General features: G+C 41.3%; 2 protein-coding genes across 4 annotated transcripts in view; one reads left to right on the top strand and one right to left on the bottom strand.

Moving 5' to 3' along the window:
- Positions 1-224: 224 nt before the first annotated feature.
- Positions 225-2,666, bottom strand: LOC116385667 (dynactin subunit 6-like). Its single transcript, XM_031851327.1, has 7 exons — positions 2,567-2,666; positions 2,169-2,233; positions 1,955-2,060; positions 1,782-1,870; positions 1,225-1,272; positions 831-973; positions 225-724 (listed from the first exon to the last, which is right to left on the bottom strand). Exons 1-7 carry the CDS (start codon positions 2,599-2,601, stop codon positions 626-628), a joined length of 585 nt encoding a protein of 194 aa, XP_031707187.1. The 5' UTR covers positions 2,602-2,666; the 3' UTR covers positions 225-625.
- A 1,679-nt stretch (positions 2,667-4,345) lies between these two features.
- The window catches only part of LOC116385547 (zeta-sarcoglycan-like), a 25,196-nt gene continuing 1,812 nt past the window's right edge, over positions 4,346-27,729 (top strand). The window contains exons 1-6 of one of the 3 annotated variants that reach the window (XM_031851100.1): positions 4,346-4,677; positions 11,009-11,203; positions 15,751-15,852; positions 21,051-21,138; positions 22,338-22,460; positions 22,768-22,840. In XM_031851100.1, the coding sequence (XP_031706960.1) occupies positions 4,639-4,677; positions 11,009-11,203; positions 15,751-15,852; positions 21,051-21,138; positions 22,338-22,460; positions 22,768-22,840 (620 nt within the window). In that variant the 5' untranslated portion in view covers positions 4,346-4,638. Of the gene's footprint in view, positions 4,678-11,008; positions 11,204-15,750; positions 15,853-21,050; positions 21,280-22,337; positions 22,461-22,767; positions 22,841-27,729 lie in introns of those variants that run through there. The other 2 variants (XM_031851099.1, XM_031851102.1) reach the window with 2 other exon arrangements.

The raw sequence follows: 27,729 nt of genomic DNA, 5'->3' as shown, positions 1-27,729 counted from the left end.
AAAAACTAGAATTTATGACTATTTTCAGCATGGAATACTTAATAAATAAAGATATTTGTTTTGTTTTACGACTACTAAATGCTATTTTAATTGGATATTTTGTATCACCTGCTGAAACAAAGCCTTCAGAGCAGCCAGTACAGAGGGCAAACAAACAGTTGCTCAGTAGTCCCTCCTTGTGGTAAACAAATATAGGAAAAATAAAACCAACACTCAGAGGAATACAAGCTTAAATGCAATCTTTATTCGGTTTTTTTATTGCAATATTGTTGTATCTTCATTGGAACAATTATAAATATATATGAGTAGAATTGATTAACATAAAAATGGCACAGGAGATTTGCAATGTTAGATATATCATAAATAGTGTTAATAGTGATCTTAAAACCAAGTGCAAAACCAGATATTGTTACATGTTGAAGAATAATGTCATTCCTCATATGCAGGAAGAAATATAGAAAGTGTGATGGTCATTTTCGGTGGCAGAGGTATTCTACTAGACATTAAAAAACAACATGAAAGTGAAAGACACGTGAAATTTGAGGGAATTGAGTCAGCGTGTGGCATCAGATGCCAGATTGGGTTGGAGGAAATAGGCTACAGTCCCTCTGGATCCAGCTGCATCTTAGTTCCTCACAGGTGTGCTGTTTCCTTTGACCGTCTTCTTCAGGTGGTGATAGTTGGGCAGAATCTTCATGAGGAAGTCGAGCTGCAGAGTCTGAGACTGTAAGATATATATATTTAAAAAAAACATCCTTATACGAATCTGCACACAAGCCAAAGCAACTTTGTGACTCGCAGGCATAAACGAGCACTGACGGAGACTTAACCTGTGGCTTTTCACTCTGCACACGGCGGATGCAGTTTGAACCGTACACAACCGTGTTCTCCGGCACGACCTCACACGTGTTGACCTGGCAGCACGCACCGATGATACAGCCACTGGTCAGGATCACGTTTCTCCCAAGATCAGCTGGGATTTAATATTAGCAGAGATATTAATATCTCTGGGTCATTTAGATCATTGTGTGCAATGTTACAAATTTTCTTTATGACAATATTGTAGTTTTTTAAACATTTAAACATTCTTGTCTGGTTATGGTATCCAGAAAACCTACTTTATCATAATAAATATAAATATATTGATACAGAGATATCAAATTAGATATACCATGATTCTTTTCAGGGTGCACACTCTATAGTTAGTGATTACATTATACTTACATTTAGACTCAATCACATTGTTGTCCCCAATTTTCAAAGCTTGTGAGACTGTGGAAGAATCATTAAGGATTTAAACCTATGAATTAGTATTTTAAAACAGTTACTAGTAAACTATAGCCCAATTTATACAGTGGGTACTATTCATTTTTTCTATCAACACATCATAATTTACAAGGGTCATTTAAACTAGTAGTAGTAATAGCAGTATTGATATATCTTGGTCCCAATTAACAATCTATCAAGTCTATCTACACCCCCACAGAACATTCCCTGTTGTCCATTGCAGTAGATGTCTACTATAGTACTAATAGTGACCAAGATTGTGAGGGACATTTCACGGCTGAAATAAACTTGACAGTGCTCTCTGGTGGATAAACTATATATTGGCAAAACTCTTTCTAAATTACCTTAAATATATCTTTGTTATTTCTGCAAATTAATTCTTCTTACTTCCCAACCGACATAAACTCAAATAGGCCCTAAATATACAATTCGCTAATATCTGCCAATTTGTCAGTCTGACTCATGCATATTGTAATCTGCAATGCAAAGGATACCACATCCAACTTCAAACACATTATTGGTCCCAATTGTCATGGTTTTTGGCTCCATTCCCTCTGTGTCTGGCATGATATTCTCCGGATAACTATAGACAAAACACAGATCAAATAAGATAAGTTAAAACTGTAATGACTAAAATAGTGAATGTATGTTGTAATACACAATGTACCTGTTAATAATAAGTGCCTGCTCCTCTATCAGATTACCCTCTCCAATGATAATAGGCCCCGCCTCTGCTATGATCCGTGCTTTGGGGTGGACAACTGTTCTAGCACCTGTAAAATAAAAAATAAAAAAGCTCTTGACTTATTGGAGCATGTACAGCTGCTGGATAAACAATGAGGAAAATGGCGCTTATGGTGAGGTTAAAAGCAAACTCTCACCTATGGTTACATCTCCTCTTATTTCGCTTTCAACACACACAACAGCTCCAGCTGCAATTTTAGCACTGCGAGAACACACAAGAGATAATGTGAAATATCAAAATGATGCAACCATAACATCTGCATCATCGCAGGCAGAACAAACAGCTAGATGGCTGATCATGCAAATCCTGTCAATCTGCGATCAAAAATATGATTGATCATCACCAGGCTGTTGTATCAACGATTAATATCTCGATATTTAGTTACTGTCTACTCAACATATAAATATGGGTGTCGCCAGCGGTGATTATGCCGGATTATTATAAAAATAAATGGGCATTTTTATTTCCTAAGAACTCAAATTAAGACATAATAAAAAAAAAAAGGCTTAACGCTGATTAAATGTAGTTTTCTACCTTTTCTGTGCCATGATTTGCTTTGCGTCTGACATCCTTGCGATGATGAATAAATGTGTCGATAGTTGATTATTAATCCTAGTTCAGAGTTTGCGCTCAGGGTTGATTACGTTTGTCTGAAAACAAGCCAGCCTGTAACTCTGCTGTCCTCTACTGTATTTCTGAGGACACTGCAATGAACATGTGTGGATAACGTTGAAAAGATAACCAACTTGTCTGGTTTATATACATATCCGTGATATTCATAAGCGAAAATATTACATTTTATCTAGCTATAGGGCCTATGTATTATCATTTATAGCCTATTAATAAACTACTAAATGTATCAAAATAATTTCCCCGTCTTTTTTCCCCACTTTCTATTCTTCCATTTATATATATATTTTTTCCGGTACAAAAAACAATATTTACATGCCGCACATTAACCTTATTATCTCAATAAATAAATTAATGAATGAAGCCTTGGACATGCTGTTACATCAGTTTATGTTTTTGATATAGTACATAATTTACTCTTATTGCAGTGTCAGCATGTCTCCTGCAGGGTGCATCAAATGCCAGTGAATGGGAACAGATGGAGCGGCAGAATAAACCTTTTTTTTACCATCAATTCTACTGTATGAGCTTTTGGAAGAAAAGCATTACAATATTAATAACCCCTTTCTCTTGGTGGTAGTTTAAGTCAAAAAGGAAGACCTTTATTTTCGTCTAATGATGGTCAAAAGAACCTAGTTATGGCTTCCAAAAGCCAAGTAAACGAGTATCAGTCAGATAAAGTTTCCCTCTGATAAACCTCTGTTGCAGCTGAATTCTGGCCGCATAATCTCGTTTTAAATATTTAAATTAACCAATGCGTTCTCACCTAAATGAGATTCAAATTGTGTCAAGTCAGCGAGAGTTCACTATGATAAAACAGGAAATTGAGCAATACCCAGTTTTCAGAATGAAATGCATAGCCTACCACAGTGTATGACCACAACAAAACAAAAACCCATTAGCCTACCAGAGATGATACTGCCATAACTATGTGTTCTTTTTCAAGTTGACATGTTGGTTATAGTCTTGTATTAAAAGTGTTTATTCATTCTGTTTAACTAACTGTGAAAATGGTTTATTACCAGTGGTGGAAAGTTAACAAGTACATCTACCCAAGTGCTGTACTTAAAAACAGTTTCAAGGATGTTGTAAATTATGATACACCGCAGTATATTACCCCAAAAAACTGCGACATATTCCTGAGGTACTTTTTTGTGTAAAACTGTATAATTTTAACTGATCAGGGTTAACTTGAAGTAATTTGAAGCAGTAAAAAAAATAGTTCAAAATCAACTACAAAGTTAAAACACCTCTAATATCAATCTATTCATTCTGATGATCCAGTGATATCATAATACAACACTGACTGAGTACATCTTGTTACTAGGCTGTACTTTTACTCTTGTAAAATGTTCATGATAGTACTTTCACTTGTACAATGTAATAGGGTGTCTTCAGTTGTACTTTTACTCAATATTTCATTCTCTGATATACAGTGCAGCTCCATCCTCCTTCAACCCGAGTGGAGGTCTACTAAGCCAGGACTTAATGGAAACACCTGTGTGGGTATGCAGATCAATAACATCTCAAAAAAAGTGATATTACATCGATGCACGCGTATGCTCGCCTTCATGATCTTTATTTTTTAAAGTACCGGAAGTACCACTGCTAACTCTGTCTGACTTGATGGTTGTTCAGTTTCGAAGAAGAGCGAATCGTCTCCACAGCTCCCTAAACGCAAAGAGAGCAGCGGACGGAAGCACCCCGTACCTGCGCGTGTTAATTAGTAGCTTCCTCGGGTCAGTAGTTACGGTCCATTAAACGGCTCAGAAATATCTACAAAGTACGGTTGGTGTGTAGATAAAAAAAAAAACAACAATTCAGACTTGTTTAAATCTTTGGATAAATGTATTTTTTTAACTGAATGGGGAGTGAGGAATTGCAACTATAGCTCGCGCACCGGAGGCTGAATTTCTTGCGGTCAGCTTTGTTTCAACTTTGTGGAAATATGTAAGTGGGACAAATGAGACTGAAACATGGAGCAGTCGGCTACTCTCGACATAGAGACGCTTAAGGTAAGCTAACAAAGGTTTTTTTTTTTTTAAAGTGCACGTTTGATATCATTTTGACAGTTCACATCGCGTGCAGCAGGGAAGTTAACGTTGTTGTTTTATTCAGCAAGTCCAATCTCAAGTTTCGTCACGAGTCCTCTCTGCAACAGGTGCACCCACTCATGTAATTATTCCGTGGAAACGCCTGCTAATTAAAGATGAACGTAAACTGTCTTTCAGTGGTCTCTTCGCGTATCTCCCTCTTGATACGTACACCTGTTATTCTGTGCCTTCTCCCCGTAATGTGACAGCCTATGAATATTCTGCCTGCATGCTTTCCTCATTATCATTCCACTCTAGCAGAGGAGGCAGTATAACCTCTGGGTACAGTATGTGTGCATCTCGTCTCCGTGCTGCAGTGCAAAAAAAAAAAAAAAAAAAAAAAAGCAGCTCGGTGTCGGGAACCCTACACAGCAGAGCTACTGTTCGGCTGTGCACCCGAGTCCAGTCTATTGGCCCGCCACATGCATGCGCACGCGTGAGCTATAGCGAGCGCACACACAGCTCTGGGCACAAGTCACGCTTATCGGTCAAGAAATAGCTCACTGCTCACTCTTGACTCTGAGCTGATCCAGCACTTCCCACTTTGGTGACAAGTCTGCAAGTTTTGTCTCTCAGCTAATTTGTCATGTTTGTGCTTTTATTTTTCTTCTTCGAATCACTGGAAGGTTCCACTATCTTCTGTAATTAGAACGGAGGGGGGGCTTTGTAAAGATGGTATTATTATGGCTTTGTGGTATTATTATTTTTGTCGATGATGCTCTGCTCAGTTTGGCACTTCATCTGATGAATGCAAATGAAGCCCATGGGGGTGATGTCCAAACTCGGCCCTGTTGCTCTCCCCAGGGATTTGCTAGGGATTAGCAAGGAAATCTAGTGCACTCTGGGAGAAGTGTCTGTCTGTTGACATCAGCAGTTTGCCGTCTTCTTCCTCTGCCATAGCCATCATCAATACTGAGGAAGGAGCTGCAAACATTTAGAGACTTAGCAAAACCAGCTGTCGTCGTTAATCAATGACGCAAAGGCCGGAGATGCCAGGGATGTTTTGTTGCACGCTTCTGTGTTGCCAAACACCACTTTTTTTTTTTTTTTTTGTTGTGAAAGTGTCATCAAAAGCATGTAACGGCAAAAAGAAATTCTGCCGACAGTCTGTGATGTTCAGTCTTGTTGGCTCCATGTTCTGATTGAACAGCTGCGACCTTTCCTTGTGCGCCGGATTCATCGGAGATCTTTGATCCCTGCCGGTCTGGTGCTTGCTTGTGGGCTTACCTTTTGTTGCTTTCTGCCAAAGGAAGTGTTTCTGCCACCCATCCATAAAGGGCAGCCACACTGCAGAAGAAGAAGAAGCCATTGATGGCTGCTATTGTAACTCCACCATAGACGATGGAGCCACAAAACAATTGGATTTCACATCTAAGTGGAGCGACTATTGACAGCAGCACCCTCACTCGCATGCTTGATTGTCTCAACAAAATGGTGAAATGGGTACATCAATGCTTTGACCAGCACATTTGAGAAGTGTAATTGGTTTTCCAAGTTACAGTCCTGCATACGGGCCTTCTCCGTCTCTTTGATTGGGCTTTCTATCAAACTAAAAAAAGCCAGCACAACCAGAATGAATAGGTGCTTTGATACTGTATGACAGACTTGTAGCGTTATTGCCTCCATCCCTTTTCCCTGCTGCAGCCTCAGCGATCGGGCAGTGATCATACGCAGGATGGATGAGCACGGGCTTTGCAGTCATTAGTGCATCTCAAATGTTTTCTTTCCTCCAGCTGAGGCGGCCCCGTGGGACTCCTGTGGCACCGCTGAGTGAGAGCGCCAGCCGATTTGCTGATTAACACCATCACGCATTAATAACGTCTCATTTTCTTTCATTAGGGGATTCTCGGCTGCATTTTGCTGCCTCCGCAGCACGTCACTGTTTGATCAAAACAGCATGTAGAATATCACCCTCTACGCTAATTCGTGAAGATGAGGCTCACTGGCAGTGGGTAGGGGGCTGCTGGGTAATTGCTGGCTTTGGCTGGATCCAGCTGTAATGTCTGTAGTCAAATCTCTGAGGACCCCCCCCCCCCCCTCCACCCACCCCCAGGTGGTAAACCATCCGTAGCTTTGAGAAGATTTCAGACGCATCTGTTTGTGATAATCTGTTGACATTTGTCTTGAGCATACTATACCACTACATAGCTGTCTAGACTTTGCCTTTTTGGATGAGGACTGTGAACTCGGTAATTGTTGGACTGGGAATGTTTTTCTCATCTTGGTTCCCTGAGTGCAGAGAAAAGTAGCCTTTAGACCTTTTGTGATTTGACGTTTGAGCGTTGAACCATTCTTAGTTACAGACTTCTAATTGTGCGCACATTCATGTGGTTGTTGGCAACGGTATAGCTTAATTTGTTGTTTTCCTGCCACTGGGCGCAAAACACTCATTTTGAATCACTTGTCTTTGACAAAATTAACCAAGTACATGAACATGTTTTACTTAATAAGGAGCAGCATGCCCTTTGCTTTCATGCAGCTCAATTCCGTCCTGAAAAGTCCTAAAAGATAGTTTGTTGCAAGATACAGAACCGTGTTTTAAGAAGAAAAGCAACAGATTAAATACACATTATTAATCAGTAATGTCTTAAAATATAGTCGGAAAACATTGCTGTTAATTGTATTTAGTGGCTCTAGAAAGGCAATGTAAAAAAAAATCAGATTCATTATTTAGTATCAAATTGTGTTAAATTCCACCTGATCTCACAAAACCACTTCTGAATTGTATTAGCAATATGTATGAGGACATACAATGGGGCATGTGCAGTTGGCAGCAGGCATCACAGATGCAGGAAACAGGGCGATGGACTCAACGGCCCCAGTGTTCAGGAGTGCAGTTTCCTTTTTTGCTCCATGAGTTGTGAGCAGTTCGGTTGTTGAGGTCTCATTAGTTGTTGTAACTATATGGGATTCAGGTAGTTTATTGATAATTGTTTTAACAGTAAATGAAGGTGGGGTAATGCTTATTTGTTGTCCTGCCCCAGACAGTTGCATCATAGCTGCAAACGGAAAGTGTCCATCTGTCCCTGCATTGACTGACCACTGCTCCAATTTCCTAATTATTATCAGGACTGTTTCTGTAGTTACTACAGTCAAAGGGCAACATATTTTGGAGTGGTCATACTCAGTAAACACAAGTTCTTCAGTCGCGTAACAATGCTTTTTCATATGAAGTGGTAGTTGTCAGACCGACTAAAGCTTACATGAACTGATAAATGGGAGTCATTTCAACATGGTGTGACGTGCCTGCACGGCTCGCTTTGTAATCAATATTTTGTTTCTGAAAAGTCAAAGTTGTTTCTCACACCCGCTGCAGTTAGACATCTTGATAAGTCCAGTCCAGCTTGTTTGTGAGAGTCCGCTGTGACCGGCATGCTGAGATGACGGATTGACAAAATGCCAGCCGCTATGCACTCCTCCATTTGCTCTGTGAATAGCCAAGCTTTAGGAGGCATGACTCCACCGGGGTAATATATGCATTAAAAGTCTTGCAAAGAAATCACACAGGATCCACTAGTGTTGGGAACAGTAGGTTGCCATAGAAATTACAAGTGCTGATGTTTCTCCTAGCAACAGTGGATTGAAAATAGACTGAATCTGTCCAGCAGGGGCAATGACTGTAGGCTAAAAGATACATTTTCTTAATTGTCTGTGTTATTTAAATGCGTTTTGCGTTCCGAGTCTCTTAGACTCAAGTTCAGTGTGAGGAGTTTAGTGTCTCGATGATTATTTGTACTTAGTGTACGGTTTCACTGGAGGTAAAGTTGTGGTTGTAAAACAAAAAGAAGTAATCTGTGACACTGCATTGAGAGTTTGTATTCAGCCTTTGTGTAAGAGCTTCTCATCACGCTCTTGTCCCTCAGCTGTATCACTGCTTAGATTGGAATCATTGACATTTCTAGGCCAGCGACATGGGTCATTTGTATTTGCTGCAAAGTCACAACATCCATTTGTGAGACATCTGCCACCGCTGGCAGAAATGACCATGATTGTTCATCCAAGGAAACAGTCACTTAAAGAGTGCATTAAGTTGTAAGGTAGTGGAGGCTGCCATGTTTGAAGGTCATTATCCTCTGTTGGTGGTGTTCTGGTTTAGAGTTTGTCCAATCGTTCATGTCCTTCCAAGGAACTGTGTCAATTATGGGAAAGATTTGGAAATATAGGCTTCAGTGCACAGACACACAATAGTTAATCAACACAACATTAATTGACATCTAATGTGATAATTGACTGGCATTTTCAAGCAAAAATGGAAAAAGTGGGCGATTCCGGCTTCTCACAGAATTTGCTACTTTTAACATTAAAGTAATTAATATTGTTTTAAGTTTTGTACTGTTGGTTGGACTAAACGATGAAGTCATCTGGACAGCCTGAAGGACATATGCCTATTTCTGGCCCCTGCTGTTTACCAGCTGATACACCACATGCAGCTCACTTGTGCCTTGTTTTACAAAACCAAATCCAATGTCTGGCGATCTGTAATCACCAAAAATTCATTAGCTGCTCACCCTTGTAAGGGATATTGCTTTATTGCAACAATAATCTGTTCCATCACAGGCTGAGATTCGGTGTCCTGGTTGTTAAAACACACTTTCTGCAGCATTGCTCTTCCTGTAAGCAAGGGAAGTGCAGTTTATATCTGAACTGGTGGAGTGAACAGGAGCACAGGGTACAGTTTCTGCCTCTATTTAAACCTGGGTCAAGTCATTTAGTTCCTCTTGGAAAAGAGTATTTAACTTGCCGAGCTAAATAATGTTGGCTTGTTCTGCCACAGTTAATGAGAGCTGTCGGCGACACACACTATCTAATGATACCTGCCATCAGAGCCCTATGCTAATGACATGCGGAGTGTGGATGAAGCACGTGGGGCCTGGATTCTGACTAAGTAATGCACATATTACACTGCTGGGGTCTCACTGGGGATAACTGTGCGCAGGTGTGTCAACATTTCAATGTGTTTCATGTAATTAACTTGTTTTATACTGACAAGTTGAATATATATAGTTGCTCTTTGGAAGTACGAGGAACTTTTCAAAAAAATCTTTGACATAATAAAGCTGCTGCTGCGGGACATTTGAACTTGGTTTGTACCAGCAAGTGCTTTGCTCTTTTAATTATCTGTAAAGGGAGGGGGGGGGGCAGGCAGGCAGGCAGAACAGTTGAGGGCTCAACCAGCCTCGCAGCCTCTGATGGGGGAGTTTCACACTGTCAGCCCGCGGTCACGATCAGCTGGAGAACAGCTCCTGCTCGCCCTCGCCTGGATGACCGCACTTGACAGACATCATCCTCTCTGATCTCAGATCAGAGCTCGCATGTAGCAGCTTCCCAGTGGCTGGCAGGCACTTAGTTACTCAGCCGGAGTGGAGAACATTTCTCTGGCACCAAATTGACCCTCTTTTCCCATAATCCACCTCCTGTTTTCATTCCTACTGAGTGGCAGAGCAGCAGCCTGTGATTTGCTCGTTCTGTCAAATGTCCTACATGAAGACCTTGACTTTAGAGATGTCCTTTTCTTAAGTCATGGACATGTCATGGAAATGTCAAGGGCTTTGCTTTTCAGGACTGTAAACTATATTAATTGCTACAATTAGTTCATTAGTTTCTAGGTTTGCCTGCAGATTTCTTGTATTGACTTAACAAAGAATTGTAAATGTATTTTCTACTTCTGGGCCAGTCTATCCCTCAACTGATAGCTAACTTGTAATCGATGAATCTTGACTGATGATTCCCCCTCTCCAACAGAAATAAACACACCACCATGTTTTTTTTCCAGAGTAAGCACTCTGCTCTCTCTTTTAATAAAATAAAGTCACCTAAATGCCACTTTCTGTTCGGCACAGAGTTTGATAAATTACACTGCTCCTGGTTCAATTTCTAAAAGTGTGTAGGGCCGGTGTTCCAGGGCATGTCATTACAAAAGTTGCAAACAAAATGAAGCTGCAACCCTCATTAGAAAATGTCATAAATCAGTTCCCAGTGTGTTACAGATCGAAATATCCCCTTATCACTCCATTTAATTGCCAAGCTTGGATGTTTCACCTTAGCTTGCATATATGCATTGCTCTCACTGTTAATTCTTCATAGTAGCACCACTTTTTCTAAAATAATTGTAGATTAACCAGCCATGCCTCAGCCCAGAGTCATTTTTAGTGGTGCTTGCATGGTAATAACCACTAACGATATGCGATTGCTTCGGAGTGAATATATTCTTGAAAGCGGCTAACGGGAAAGCTGCTCTCTGTTTGTTTTCCAGATTACCCAGGAGCAGTTCATCCTCGCGTCCCAATCCCTGCATCTCCAGCGACCGGGCTGTGACGCCGTGTACCCAGTGGGTCTGTACGGCTGGAGGAAAAGATGCCTCTACTTCTTTCTGCTGCTGCTCTTGGTCACTATGATAGTTAACGTGGCCCTCACCGTCTGGATCATAAAGGTCATGAACTTCTCAGTGGTGAGTACAGCGCGTATGCAACATATTCATGAGTGAATGGGCTTCATAGTAGCTGCTGTTTGTTGTGATACTACAGTTGTGCAAGCTGTACCCAATATACAGTGGGTACGGAAAGTATTCAGACCCCTTTAAATTTTTAACTCTTTGCTTCATTGCAGCCATTTGCTAAAATCAAAAAAGTTCATTTTATTTCTCATTAATGTACACACAGCACCCCATCTTGACAGAAAAAAACAGAAATGTAGAAATTTTTGCAAATTTATTAAAAAAGAAAAACTGAAATATCACATGGTCATAAGTATTCAGACCCTTTGCTCAGTATTGAGTAGAAGCACCCTTTTGAGCTAGTACAGCCATGAGTCTTCTTGGGAATGATGCAGCAACCTTTTCACACCTGGATTTGGGGATCCTCTGCCATTCTTCCTTGCAGATCCTCTCCAGTTCCGTCAGGTTGGATGGTGAACGTTGGTGGACAGCCATTTTCAGGTCTCTCCAGAGATGCTCAATTGGGTTTAGGTCAGGGCTCTGGCTGGGCCAGTCAAGAATGGTCACAGAGTTGTTCCGAAGCCACTCCTTTGTTATTTTAGCTGTGTGCTTAGGGTCATTGTCTTGTTGGAAGGTGAACCTTCGGCCCAGTCTGAGGTCCAGAGCACTCTGGAAGAGGTTTTCTTCCAGGATATCTCTGTACTTGGCCACATTCATCTTTCCTTCAATTGCAACCAGTCGTCCTGTCCCTGCAGCTGAAAAACACCCCCATAGCATGATGCTGCCACCACCATGCTTCACTGTTGGGATTGTATTGGGCAGGTGATGAGCAGTGCCTGGTTTTCTCCACACATACCGCTTAGAATTGACGCCAAAAAGTTCAATCTTTGTCTCATCAGACCAGAGAATCTTATTTCTCATAGTCTGTGCGGGCTATGCGGGCTTTCATATGTCTTGCACTGAGGAGAGGCTTCCGTCGGGCCACTCTGCCATAAAGCCCCGACTGGTGGAGGGCTGCAGTGATAGTTGACTTTGTGGAACTTTCTCCCATCTCCCTACTGCATCTCTGGAGCTCAGCCACAGTGATCTTTGGGTTCTTCTTTACCTCTCTCACCAAGGCTCTTCTTCCACGATTGCTCAGTTTGGCTGGACGGCCAGGTCTAGGAAGAGTTCTGGTCGTCCCAAACTTCTTCCATTTAAGGATTATGGAGGCCACTGTGCTCTTAGGAACCTTGAGTGCTGCAGAAATTCTTTTGTAACCTTGGCCAGATCTGTGCCTTGCCACAATTCTGTCTCTGAGCTCCTTGGGCAGTTCCTTCGACCTCATGATTCTCATTTGCTCTGACATGCACTGTGAGCTGTAAGGTCTTATATAGACAGGTGTGTGCCTTTCCTAATCAAGTCCAATCAGTTTAATTAAACACAGCTGGACTCCAATGAAGGAGTAGAACCATCTCAAGGAGGATCAGAATAAATGGACAGCATGTGAGTTAAATATGAGTGTCACAGCAAAGGGTCTGAATACTTATGACCATGTTCTGTTTTTTTCTGTCAAGATGGGGTGCTGTGTGTACATTAATGAGAAATAAAATGAACTTTTTTTGATTTTAGCAAATGGCTGCAATGAAACAAAGAGTTAAAAATTTAAAGGGGTCTGAATACTTTCCGTAGTTTGTCGAAAAGTTTGTCAACTAACAATAATGAATTCATAATTTTACTGTGTGTTGAACCAGTATACGTTTTTCCTTTTATTTCTCTGTTTTGACCTTAATCCAAAGCCTAATTTATTCACGTAGACCCATTTGAAATGTGTTACAGGCACCATATCTCACGATGTGTGCTTTGTCCCATGTTGATTTGATAAATAATTAGAAAAGACTTGGCAGCAAAGACCGGCTGACACAGAATGTGTAAATCTCAAACGAAAACCAAACGGGCAGATGCTGCGAGCTCCTGTGACATTTCCAGAGACAATGCAAAAACAATTTAGCATTTCTTCAAGATACTAGGGGTGGCAGCATCCTCCCTTTGTGACTGATGCGTCCCCTGACTACTGCCATCACTCCCCTACTCCTTCGCCTCCCATCCATCTGTGTCATGAAGTAAAAGACCTTATCAGTGCTGTTGGTGTCGTTCCAGAAAATGTACTTCGCTGCTCCCCATCTCTCAGGACTCCGGCAGCTCAATAAGAAAAGAGGTGCCACTACACCCCGTCCTGTTGGGATGATAGGTCATACTTGTATGTCCTGGAATCTGAGCATCGTTTCCTAGTTTTAAAGTCGTCACGATTGTAACACTGTTCTGAAAAAGCTGCTTGACAACACCAAATGTCACCATCTCACCATTTTTTGGCTAGGGGTGTGTATGATCACCCATCTGGAGACATCTCGCACAAAACCGTCTGTCCAAAGGCGTCGGTGTTAACAACAAAGTTTCTCCCAAAGCTCAACAGTTAGCTACGAGATCTTTCATCTTGTAGGTAAATGCTATTCTTGTGAAGAAGATGGTTGATAAATTGCGTTCACACCATGTAGTTTAAACCGCAATTCCGAGCAGCCGAGTGGGGGGAAAAAATGTTCACGCCGATATCTGACACTTGGTGAAAATGACTACAGCCATGTGAACAAACTGTTGGCAGAGTGGCCACTAATGCACCACCGCTGGCATTTACTTCAAAATGAAATCCAATATTAACACTAATGCGCAGTAGTCTCCAGGGTTATTTACTTTGACTTTAGAGAGCCCACTAAAGACATTACACAACTGTTGTTGCAGACTCAGTAGTACCCCTCATATCTTGTAAACAGATCTTTTCTGTTTAAAAGTGTTTTAAATCACACACTTTTTTGTGAGATGCCTGAAATATGGTCTGTGGTTACCACAAGCTTAACAGACCTAAACATTGTTCAACAACATAAAACACGTCGGTAGATACCCCTCTTATGAATGAATTAAGTGACTTAAAACACTAACAAATGGCTAAATGAGACTATAAAACGTCATCATGCTGACTATTCCGCCTTTACAGCCTTGTTGTGTACACTCTCAAAAACCAAACACGTTCCATCCATTACCAGTTATTGTTTTTGTGGACAGAAAACATTTCACAAGTGCCCCTGGATCTGTGACTCATTCGTTCTTGACTTCACTTAGTCAAGTCACATGGTGTGTTGAGTTTTGACTGGACTAAGTGTTAAGTATTTGCACCATCTTTGACACCTCGCCTCCTCTGCACTGCATTAAAACGTAGCATACAGAAGCCTTGTAAAGCTCAGATGTGATGAGGCAGATCCACGTCATTCACAAAACATCCTCTGTCTGCTTGTTGAGGACAACAGGGTGACTTCATTTGTTCATTTAATTTCACTGATGCTGAGGAACTCATCCTCAGGCCTTCGGCACGTCCCGACCGGACTGTTGTAAAGCCCTCCCGTTTGTCCCGCCTCCCTCCTACTCGTCTGGCTGACTGCAGCGTGTGCTGAACTCGGCACACCCACCACATCGCCTCCACTTCAGCACAGGAGGGACTGTAACGTCTGGCTGCTGACATAGAGTACAAATAACTCCACTCTCCCCACCCACCTCCTCGGCTCTTCTGACTTTGTCCTCCCCTCTGTCCCCAATCCTGGCTCTCTACCATGTATGATGGAGTTTCTCTTCACTCTACTCCGCCTCTATAATTTACGATCTCAATCCATTTGTGCAGCTAGCACTATGGACTCTTTCAACACATCCCACGGGGCCCATCTGTTCACTCAGATCCTAACAAAGCTGCTGTCAAACTTTACTTTGCTCATTGTGGTGTGGCAAGGTATAACTTTGTCTACTACTATCTATCTACAATAGGGGTGGGGGGGCAAAATGATTCCTGTAAGAATGAAGATTTTTTATCTTCTAAGATTCTAAATCAATTCACAACTTTCAGAAATGTATTTAAAAAAATGTTTTTCTACAAAAGAACCTAGATATTGCCACTGAACTACTCTAAACCCTGTTATCTACCTATACATACATACGTAAATATGTGTTCATTTATTTATTTCACAAGCACTCTAAAAGCAGTGAGCGTACATACAAAGTGGCTAAATGAAAAATGCAACGATTTGATCCACCAGGTAGCTAACAGGGCCGATGCTAACCTTATCAGGCAGACATGATCAATCCATGTTAAATACAGTCTTCTCGCCAATGTCATTATAAAACTCTGTTTCCACAATCGGCTAACGTAGATCTGCATGAGCACGAATCAGATTCTTTTGTCATTTCCGTGAATATTCTCAACATTCCCTGCCACATTGGCCGGGTTCTCCTCACTCAGCCTCCCACTGCATGCAGCCTGTCACCCCGACACCACCGAGTGTCTGTGGCGGTGTCACCTCGATGTCATGTCCTACTTCTTGCCTGTCACTCAACGCTGCTGCCTGTCTACCAGCCCCGTCTGGCATGCTGCCGCTGCTGCTCTTCCTAATGCAGTTCAGCAGCGGCGGGATTCAATGCTGTAACCCTTTTAAAATCAATTTGGGAAAATCATCACAACACTGACGATCATGATCATGTTGCAGGATGGAATGGGAAACCTTCAGTTGAAGCAGGATGGGATCCGCCTGGAGGGAATCTCTGAGTTTCTCCTGCCTCTCTACATGAATGAGATCCAGTCCAGGAGGGTAAGTTGACTCCTTTGCACCTCTCAACAACTGAAACTTGCCTGTAGGTTAATACTTTGCTGCACTGATAAACAAGGATTAACTACCATCGGCTGAAAGGCATGTGAAAATCTCTCGCATGGAAAGATCTCTCCAAAGCTGCAGACAAGGTATTGATCTCACAATGTTGAAGTTATGATCAATTCATTTGAAACAAAGGGAAGCTTCCCTCGGAGCTCTGACTTGACGTTACTTTGATGTTGCCTTATATTTGTGCTTGGATAGGAGAGATTACACTCTTACTCTCTCTGTCCTGTGCTCCTCTCCTCCTCCTCCTCCTCATTTCCTGTCATCCTCCAACAGTGCACTATCAGGGCCTCCCATCAGCAGGAGATGGGTAATAGGCTGCCTCTCAGCTCCTCTCAGGCCACATACAAACCTACAGGAGATTACAGATGATTACAGAGGGACCAGAGTCCCCCCTGCTGGATTTCCAATCAAACCCACACGATAAATTCCCCTCTTCCACTTCCTCCCTCCCTCTCCTCCTCTTTGATGTTCAGTAGATTAACCAACACGGCTCCAGTGCGAAGTTGATCCAAATGTTCTTCTCCCACACGAATCACAGACGCTCAGTTGGATCATCCTCTTTTTCAGTGATTAGGCATGCTGCAGAAAGCAATTTCAAGCACTGGAAGCTGTGGTTCCGTGTAAATTTGATTTTTGAGGGACGTCAATGGAGGAAGTGACTCGATAGTTGGTACAATTTGCCACAGCAGATTGAGAAACAACTTGAAATTGCCCCCTCGTGCTCTTTGATCTTGTAGTTGGAGCTAAATGTTGATTTTTTTTTTAAATACAACAGTCATGTGCTTAGCAATAGCAAACACCTCAAGGCCCAAGCCGAACATTGGACAAAGCCAATATTTCATTCTCCGGTGCAATACCAGCTGCAGACATTTTTACTGTCTTGTTTTACAGACGGGCTGTGCAGTGGCCCCCTTATCTACCGGCACCAGAGATATTTGCGGGACAGAAATCTCTGTGGGTCACTCGATATTTCTTACCTGAGAAAATATGTCAAGCACTGCGAGAGCGGGGATTATGGTTATCCAATGAGTTTACACCACAGTGCACAGTGCTGTTGTCCAGTCAGATAACCACCTCTGATCAATAAGTCATTACCACAAACGGCAGTGAACTCCGTAGTACACCCCAGAAGTTAAATATAGTATTTTATTATTATTTCTTTATATGTTCACGGAGTCCAAGCTGCTGTCGAGGCTGAACTCAAAGTAGCTTTAGTTTGACTTCTCCTGGATCAATCAGTGCTTTGAATCTTCTGCAGTGACTGAAGCCATAATCTGTGAATACCAAGTGGAAATAACTCCCTCAGTGTTGTTGGCAGGAACTTTGATAGCTGGCAGCAAATAACAGGCGAAGCAGCCCCTTGAATCAGCGCTCTCGGTAGCATTTTGTGAAATGAGAGCTGGTAACTTTGCACAAGCGCTTTACGTTGGATGCAATCCCTGCCAAGTAAAAACAAAACAAAGAAATGCATTCAGTACAGCAAATAGGTTTTCGGGAGCTGTGCAAACACTTTTATAAGCCATTTGCAGTCATATTGTGTATTACAGATCATTTTTGCATTTTGCACCCAACCCTGCGGTTTTCCTCGACTCTACTTTAGCATCATGCAGCTAATCGTTTAAGTTTTACAGCACATTACTTTACTGCTTTGATTCACCGTCTTCTTCAGCTTAGTTGGCAACACCAGCAAATAAACTCTACAAAATGTATGCTGCATACCGAGCACTGAACAGCAGATGGACAGTTCGACTCGCCGGTGAACATAATTGAGCATTTAGCAGGTAAAGAGCCATCTCATTCCCTTGGGAGTTGGAGGAAACTGAAAGACTTAAAATGAAAGTAAATATTGGTCTGCACCAAGTGGTTAAAAAGTCAGTTAGTACAGTTTTAACTTTGAGAATTATAGTGTTTTTAATGTTGTCATAACACGATTTTACTGCACAATAACTAAAATGAATGAAATACAATCTATGTCACCCAGCCTTACCATTATACAGACTGTATACCGGGTTATATAATGTATCTCACTCTGTACCTTTCACATTGTGGTGGCAAAGTGCAGACTCCAGAACCGTATATTAGTGTTGATGCTTCACTTTGCCTGCCTGCTGTGCTCTGCAGTGTAAGAACCCAGGCGGTCACAACCGCCTCTCCAGACTTCTGATTTGGTAACAATGCGACTCTGGCAGGTGAAAAGACTTGAAAATTAGAGCCCCATTGTTGCTTTCACATCTGACATTGTGGACCTTGCGGGGCACTCCTGCTTGAAGGTCCAAGTGTAACTTGGACTACAGACACTCAAAAGTACAATTGTTTTAATATGTGTGAACATGGCTAGGGTCGAATGGTCTTTTTCTTTTTTGCTGAGGAAGGCTCCTGAGTGAAATGATCAGAAAGCTGTTTGAATTCTGTGAATGCTAAAGAAATGTGCTTCAATGGTTTCTTTCTTATCGTTTTTACCATAGGGAACACTGGATCCTCCTTTTACCAAAGGAAAGGAGATAATGACATCACACAATTCCTCGCGGCGGCCGCATTTAAATTGCCTCACTATTCTGCCGTCGAAAACATCTGCCGTCGCTGTTTGATTGTACTCCATGGAATATGTTGAAAACATCTTTCTTTGGAAATGTGATTCTGTTTGCGACAGGAATCTTTGAAATCAGACGCTTGAAATTTCACACATTGCGTTCATGATTTCCAGTGTTTGTGAAGCTAATTGTTTGAGCCGGCATCTCTTTCCTCTCACGTCCGTCACACAAACTTCAAACATGGATTCGGTAATACCTGGTCAAAGACAAATGTGTTGTCTGTGAGCCTAAAGTGTGGCTGTTGCAGCCACTGGCAGAACACGTTGGTTTCTGTCAATGCCGGTGAAATGGCCGTTTATTGTTTGTTACAACAAACTGGCTGCTGATGCAATTTTCTGTTTCTCTTACTTTTGGAAGCTTTCGATTTTTTTAAAGTTTAGTCGAAGATAAATTATTCAGGATGCAATAATTCTAGGTGTAATAAAACACCTGAAGGAATACACAAAGGAAACAAGTCCTGGGATTTGACTTAGAATAGCTCCTGTTCTATACACGCATCAGAATAATAATGTCTGCTGCTACTTGAGGACTACAGAGGTCACATTAGATTTGATGAGCAAATACATTTTTAGCAGAGAGGCCAGTCCACTTATATTAATTTACAAAACACTAAAAACAACACATCTATTCCAGTGAATTTCAATCATGGTTGAAAGAACTGCAGCAGCAGATTTCAGTGACTAGTTTCCTCCTCTCTCCTTGAATGTGTTTAGAGAAACAAAACCAGCTGCTGTAGCGTGTTAGCCTGCAGCCTGTTTGGCCTTTGATTTGATTGCACGCGGTTAAAGGCCACTGATGCAGACAGCAGGTGGACATGAATGGAGGCAGAAGGCTAGCAAAGTACAGTAGATACAACTTCTCCACATACGGGTCTCCAGAATTCTCCCAGAATTTCTGACCCTCTCCGGCAAAGGGCTTCTTGTTGCGTTGTTGATTTTCACCTCATTAGTGATGGTTCTGTCGAGGTCATATTTGACAGCTGTCTAACATATAAGCAGTAACAATTGTTTTATTTTAAAAAACGAAATGTATAAATTTATTTACAATTTGAAACTTTAAAATTGCATCTTTGCCTTGAATTAGACACTCAGCCTCCGTCTGAGAAACGATGTTGTTTGAGGCAACACAGTGCCCAGATACAGTTAATCAAATCTCTGCTGTTCAGACTGTTGGCTCTCCTTATTGTCTCCGGAGACCCTGACTGATCTATAAATAGCATCAGATGCAGGTATATCTTTCATTGGAGTGAAACTTCTCCCTCACGGAGTCTCCCCTGCTTGCATTGGCGATGCATGATTGTAAGCACCAGTCTGCAGATGAGGGCTAAAGCCATCCACATGTTTAACGGTCTGTTTAAAATCAAAGCTTTTTTGCAGCAGTGCCCCAGAGACCTGAACATCCAAGCTTGCTACAGCATTACATTAAAATACAAGTATCCCAGAAAACATGTTCCAAACCAGCCTGTGCCCTGCATAGAAAGAGCCCGCCTGCAATATTTGGATGGGGAAAATGAAGATGTAATAAGCGTGCCTTTCAACTCAACGATTTTTTTAAAAATTCATTATATGTATTTGTTCAGCTCAGTATGCAAATTAGCCTCTAGCACAATCAAAAATAATTAAAATTCAAATATATGTATGCAAATATTTGGTTAGGATTATGTTTAAATCCTGAGCAGAGCTCTTTATCTGTGCTTTAAAAGTCTGCGCTTTATCGCTCACAGGAAGGGTAGTACCATCATGTGAGGTTGCTTTTTAGACCAGTTCATCGAAGCAGTGTGCCATGCTGCTCGGTAGTGTGCCATGCTGCACGGTAATCTTTCAGGCAGACGGGGCCCACTGCACCTACAACAACGGGCTCCATTTACGTGCATTCATTCTGATCTGCACTTAATCTTCCTCAATGGGCGCAGTAGCTAGAAAGCCTTTTTATGGATCTCAAAGACGTGTTCAGAGCACCGGCGTCCCAGTCACGGCCCTCGGGAAACAGTTTTAAGACCGAAAACTTTAAAGGGACGCTTCGAATCAAGAACTCTAATTTCTTCACGAGGCTGTGCTTCCCGGAGAACGCCCTTTCATGATGCATATTTATATTGGGAAGAAGCAAGGAGGGAATGAAAATCAACCGAATGACCTGTGCAAAGTTGCACACCACACTAGCTTGAGATAATGTGCTGCAATTTATTAATTTGCTTATTTTAAGGAGCGCATAAAGTTCATTAAACCTGGTAGATTGCATTGTGGCATAACCGTTATCTCAATGCTAACGTTTCACAGTTGCTTCTGTTCTTTTGGGAGACAGGAATAATGTACACAAACACTGCTGTATACCTCCAATGTGTGCATACACATGTGGACCCGTAGAGTATGGTATGTACAGTGGAGTTGTAGTGATTAGTAGATCTTAATTAATGAGAGAATTAATTTAGCTAAGATTTCCCCTACTGCTAAAGGTAAAGATCCTAATATAACATATTTCTTTTCTCTTCTCTCTCTCCCCCTCTTTCGGTCTCTCTCTCTCTCTCCATGCTTCCCCTAGGATAGCTTGTTGGTCTTGGGGTCAGAAAAGAATGTAACGCTGAACGCCAGAAATGACCGCGGCCAGCTGACCGGTCAGCTCACAGTGGGTGAGTCTCCACTCTTGGCCGCCGTACACATGGTCCAGTTGGAAGCTGTTTTATTTGAGACCATAAGTCGCCATAAGTTGCCTACGACAGCTGATGGGGAAACACCTGCTGTGACATCACTGTCGGAGGTGTGGCCTGAAGGTAGTTTTTCTTTTTGCCTTTGTTTCATTTAATGTTGAAATAATCATGTAATTGTCAGGGTATTATTTTACACTTTGGTTCAGCCTTTAGCTCTCTCTTTCTCTCTATGTACAAAGTGATCTTAGATTAATCCAGCTCTGACTGTAAATTGCCTGATCAGTCTTAATTTGTTAATGACTTTAATCAAGATCAGCGGAACAATTAAGCTTTAAATTCTCTTTAATCGTCTCTGTGCCTTCAGAAATTACTGTAGTGTCTTCCAGATGCTAACCTTTGAGGCTCTTATTGAAAGGGCAATGGATTCTTCTTCTTATTATCTATTTCAACCATCAGTCAGTCCAAATTACCAAAGTCATTTACGTGATTAATGACCACTGGAAAGCATATGACCTGCTTATTAGCATTAATAGCTATTGATCTCGGCCAACGTAAGTTGAGAGTTGAGACTGATTTGACAAGACTGGTGATATGACACTTTTCGGTTACGCTTGACCTTCCTCAGAAAATTAGTGCCTGCTTTTGTAGAAAGTGCATTTTGACTGAAATTAGACGAAACCTGGCGAGAGTAATTAAATTCCCCAGCCGCTGCCGCCGCAGCCCGTGGATTAATGGCAGCGCGAGAAAGGCAGACGTTAAAAGTTTCTGCATTCACATCTGGAAAAACACCAAAGTCTGAAGAACAAGAATTAATATTCCTCACCAGATTAATCATTTGTCTCCATCCATTGTAAAAGCATGGCTGATCCAGCTTTGTTAGGAGCCTTTCATTTGCAGTGCAAGCACTCTACACAGTATTTCAGATTGCTAATACATGCCCAAACATAGTTTCCCAAAGCTGATTTGCAAAGCCATAAGGCAACCTTTATTTGACAGCCCCATTTACAAAAAGAACATTATTGTTGGCATTGCAGACTATAAAACTTTTTAGGTGGAAATCTGTTCTTTTAATGGGTTTTAATTATCAAACTTCCAGCACCTCACTTGGGTGTAATCAGTGTTTCTAGTGTTATAGTGGTGAAAGCCCAAAAGCGGCAACCTGGATGTCTCCCGCTCTGCAGGACCCGAGGCCGTGGAGGCCCAGTGCCAGAGGCTGGAGGTACGAAGTAAAGACGGAGGCCAACTGCTGTTCACTGCAAATGAGGAGGAGGTCATCATGACGACACAAAAGTTCACTGTCACAGGTAAATGTGCTTATGATCGTCTGTGAGAGAAATCTGTCCGAAATGACCGAACAAAAACATTTCAAAGGAAACCAGAGCCGGCTTGAAGGAGGGAACGGGTCTCAGTCTTGGTTATTTGGTCCATACCAAGGTTTGATTGACAGCTTTTACACCAGATTGAACAAACCAGCGCCCTAGGATAGTTTCTTATACTGCACTGTAGATGCCTTTTTTAGTGGGTGCCAAGCATTGAGGTTGAATACCAAGCCGTAGTAAACACATGCTTGGCTTTCATTTTATGAATTATAAAAGTATACATTCTTTTTAGGCTTGGAAGGCGCCGTGTTTGGACATTCAGTTGAAACTCCCCTGATCCAGGCGAGGGCTTCTGAAGACCTGAAGTAAGTTCATCTTCATTGACTTAACAGAAGTTCATTAAAGTTTAATGTCACATGTTCATATCCTGTTCAATTAAAATGAAGATATTTAAATAATGATGATAAATGTTCCATGGCATTTCAAAGTCGATGCCTGTACTGAATAACAAAAGTAAACGTGGCAGTAACCATTATTCACGAGTATAATTATTTTCAAGCACCCTCTTGTAAACTCAAGCGTCTACTGGTCGGCTCGTTATCGCACACATTTTAAAACTAGACTTGGCCGTCGTTTTAATTTCACAGCCGAGGGGTGAGCTAATTTGTTAGTTATTCTCTATTGCAGTCAGGAATTGATTAAAGCATGGATAAGGTTGAGATGCATATTAAACTCATACACAACACTCCCAAGCATGCGATACCCACTGCACTCCGCCCGAGGCTCTGAGCCCTGAGTCGGTCCATTAACGAGCTATAACGAGTGTGGTTTGTTGTCCACCTTACTGGTCCTGAAGGGAGGGCTGGGGATCAAAGTTGGCAGAAAAAGCAGTGTTCTTGCATCTAATTCCTCCTGAGTGAGAGGAATACTGATGTGGTTCACTTTAAAGCAGGCGCGCACACACACACACACACACACAGGACTCTCACACACAAGCTCAGCTGAGGGGTGACCATCTGCAATGTGGCAAAAATCTTAACGAGAGGAAATCGAACAGGAGACGGTTAGGACTCAAAAGCTACAACATGTTTGCTTCATTGGCATTCCCATTTTTCTTCGATTTAAATCCATATTTTGTCAAAGGTATTAAATGTATGCATTATTAACGTTACATTCTGTTTGTGTGGTTTAATTTAATAAATTTTCAAAAATCCTTTCTTCAGACAATTTCAAATTGGTTCCTTCACTAACAAATTACTGAACTATTTTCAAACAAGCAGATGTACAAGCCGTACTGCCAGGGCTTTAAATGAATGTCCCTTTTATCTAAAACCAATTTATTTTACAGCCATTAAAAAAGCCAAATGTAACAAACTGAATTGTGTGGGCTATTAATGACAAGAATTCAAGCCGAAGAACATTTTTATGATGTTTTTCATAGCGTCTGTTTACAGAGGAATTGGGTTGTGGGCAAAGTCAACAAGCTGCTATTACTGCAGTGGCATATCAGTAAACCTGTTCGATGTGTTTCAATAATATTCAATAACTTTGGCAGAACCACATGTAGGCTATCCCGTAGAACCTGCCACATGTTATTATCTAATCATCAAATGGTTATAAGTAATAAAGATTTCACTTTAAGAATTTTATTTTTCTCATTCGATGTCATTAAAGCTAACTATATCTCTGTACGAGATGAAATATTCTTGACGAAATAAGCAATAATCAAAGAAAAAAAAAAATTATAATTGTGCATTCGTGACCCCGTCGCTTGTTGTGAGAAGCTAACTGAGAAAACCATTGAACAGTCTTGCTTTTACTGCAGTCAGTTAGGCCAGTTGCACAATTTATACTGGAGAGCACATAGCAGTAACTCTGCCTGCAGATTAATCTGTAACCCTATTTAATTAGGTTTGACACAAAGATTCAGTCGCCATCATGGAGCAGAAAATCATCACCATCTGTGAGAACTCCCTCTCCCCGCCCTTGTTCCTTTTAATGTCACCAAAGCCGGCACTTTTTCATCATCAAGCCAGACAGTAAATTATGACCCGCAGTGCCCTGGTGATTAATCACACGTGTAAATCTAATTTATCATCCAATATGAATTAGGGTGGCAGTATCATATAAGAGTTACTAAAATAAAAATTGCTATCATGAAAATTTAGTCTTTTTATAATTATTTTTTCTCTTTTTCACTTTGCTATATTATTGCACTCAGAACATCTAATTTAAGACTTTGATTATGCTTTTTAGAACGCATAATGCTTTTTTATTTCTTCTAAAGCTTCAACATCTGTGTTCGAAGTGGAATGTGCATTCTTTACACACGTTTCCGCACCTCACCACCAACCTGAAAGTGAGACAAAGTCAAATTCTTTTCAAACCACTCGCCACCTGTTAGTACACCTCTCTAGATGATGACGATACGGCTTGGCTCGCGTCCATGTTGCCCTTCTTTCCCTCTTTTAAAGAAATCCCATTCTCTTTGCGCTGTGTTGTATTTCTCTGCGAGCCAACGGTAATCTGGGAGAAAAACAGAGCAGAGACTTAATCAAAGAAATCCACTTGAGATCTCACTTTTCTTTGAAGCACCTGTTCTTCTCCCCGAGCGCTTTATCTGTGTACGCTAGCGCTCAGGTTTGTCTTCACTTGTCGTCGTCATGCTGCTTCTGAATAATTGAATATACCGACTATGATGATTCCATTGGCATCTATTTCAACTATCCTTGTGCACTTCATCGTCAATAAGTTTATAGGATTTTATCCATATTTGCATATGAAAACAGTCTGAAATGTATGATTTGAGTTACATTTGCTTCCTGTATTTGTGCTCACATTTATTTCAGAATAGAACAAAGTACATTACATGGATTAAATGAGTCAACAAATAAAAGTAATTTAGGAAATTTAAGCTCACAAATAATGTGGGTTACAAAACGTTGATGCCTTCCAAAATGATTGCTAATGGTTGTTTTTATGACAATCAAATAATTGACTTAACTTTAAAAATTCAGTGCGCTTCTTGTTGTAGAGAGGCAGTAGTGCTGAAGCTTAACAGTTGAGTGGTTTGAGTTCATCCACTTTGTCAACTGCACGCCCCAAAAAAAAGTATGAGACATGTTTGTGTGTGGTGACTTATGAATAATTGCACTTGTGCTGAGCAGCCATCAAGAGCAGAGGCCTTGGTGTTGAGGTCTCCAAAACAAGGGCAGTGCCGTTATAAAGTGGATATAGTCCTGCAGGAGAGATGTCCGTTTGTCATGTCCTGCTCTCACCTGACAGTGATCTCTGTAATTTGGTTTCACTCTCAAAATACCCTCTGGTGCTGAGTTCAAGGACAGAAATCAAGATAGTCAATCGCAGGAAATTTGGCTCCGATGATTCATATTATGACTCCCGAGCTAGCTGCCCACTCAGTCTGATACTAATAGCACCTCTCCAACCAGAAATTGCAGCCCTAAATATGAAAATATTTCTGTCAATTACATAATCGGATCAGTTTGTGTCTCATTCTGGAGGATGTTGCTCTGATTCCTGATGTCCCAAGTGCATCTGAATCGGCAGGCAAACTGTGAGATAAATGCCGTGATATTTCTCTCGGTGAAGCTGTTGTTCCAGTACCACTGAACATTTCACTGTGATTCTTCTGTCATCTTTGTTCACATTCAGATAGAGTTCGTCTATTCCCTTGACATGTATGGAAGACGGATGGTAGATTGGACGTCTGATCAATGTGCCAAAACTCTCCAGGTCTCAGCCGTGTCGGGACAAAAGTTCTTTGTTTCTTTTGATGACTGCTGCTTAAAAAGCACTTAGGAATCTGTAGTGAGACAAGTCTGACATTAAGAAGCAAAGGCAGACCAGACCGGATTTGAAGGCTCTCTGCTTTCCTACAGTGCAGACATCACATAGTACATGTCTAGGCCCAGCATCAGAGAGCAGGAAAACAGCTTTTCATTTTGTTTTCTCTACATCTCTCAGCTACTGGAGCACTCCTCTTCAGATTTAAAAGTCTGTTTGCTGTGCGGCCAGCCGCGTACCCCCCCACCCCCCTTCTGGTTGATCTAAGCAGCTTTCAGGACAGTTTCTGTTTGTAGCTGTGTCCACACAAGAGTGACAGGTTCATTAAGAAGATAAAGACAGAACAACTCTTCTTGGTCCCACTTACCTCTGGTCAGACTTTTCTACCGCCAATTTGTTGGGATTGAGATGCAGTGCAGCAGGAGTGTGTTCTTTTTTCTTTCTTTTTTTTGTCTAGTTTTGACCGTTGCCAAGAAAAATGGTTGTTCTCTGGTGTTGTGACGGTCTTATTTGGCCGTGAGAGAAATGATTGGACTGCAGAGGAAAGAACATTACATACAGATACATTGGAAATAATTGCTTTAAGGTTTGGGACGGACTCGTTTATATTTGTCAGTATAAATAAACTACATATATCATTGCCATACAGGGTCCGGGGTCTGTCAAAACTCTACATGTGTTTTTTGCATCGCATAGCTAAAGTGGACCGTAAGATGATTGGCGTTAAACTCCTGATCTGTATCACAATCTCAAATGTCGTTTTAGAGTGTCCTCTCCATTAGGGCTGCAACTAACAATTCTATCATTATCAGATTTGTTTTTAGTCTCTCCTGTCAACAGCCGTATCTACAATACAAATCTATCATTGGTTGGGCTACAGTGTGGTTTTCACTGATAGCGTCAAATGTCAAGCTAAGTCGAAAACAGTTGAACAGTGGAGTAAAACCGGCTTTTATCTGAAATGTTATCAGCCAACTGCACTAATTGTAAAGTTAAACATATTGTTTATTTTTGTCACTTATCCACAAGAACAGAATATTGTGAGTTGAGTTAAAACTAAAACAAGAAAATAACAAAAGACATACGTAATCAACATGTCGTGATTATGTAAGGTAATCGCAGCATATCTGGGAGAGAGAAAAGAGCAGAGCAGACCTCTACATTTCTACAGGTCTATGGCACTAATAGTCCCAGGTCAAAGACATTTCACAAATCCTCTCCAAACTGTATCTACTGAAAGCTGATTTAAAGTCAAAGAAGCTTTTCAAATGCAGATGAAATTCATTTGCTTTTCTTTTTTTTCTTCCTCATTCCAAGAGCGCATAATCCGAAATGTGTGTCACTTTCAGAGGGTATGGAGATTTAAGCGATTTCAAGACGGCTCCTTAAAGTCTTCCATTTAAAATTCATTGAAAATAGATTTGGGGAAGATGGGGGGGGGGGGGGGGGG

Source organism: Anarrhichthys ocellatus, unplaced genomic scaffold, assembly GCF_004355925.1.
Source record: "Anarrhichthys ocellatus isolate YVR2014 unplaced genomic scaffold, GSC_Weel_1.0 scaffold11, whole genome shotgun sequence".
NCBI classification, from domain to species: domain Eukaryota; kingdom Metazoa; phylum Chordata; class Actinopteri; order Perciformes; family Anarhichadidae; genus Anarrhichthys; species Anarrhichthys ocellatus.
Note: the sequence above shows the minus strand (reverse complement) of the source record. Positions and strands in the feature narration are given on the sequence as shown.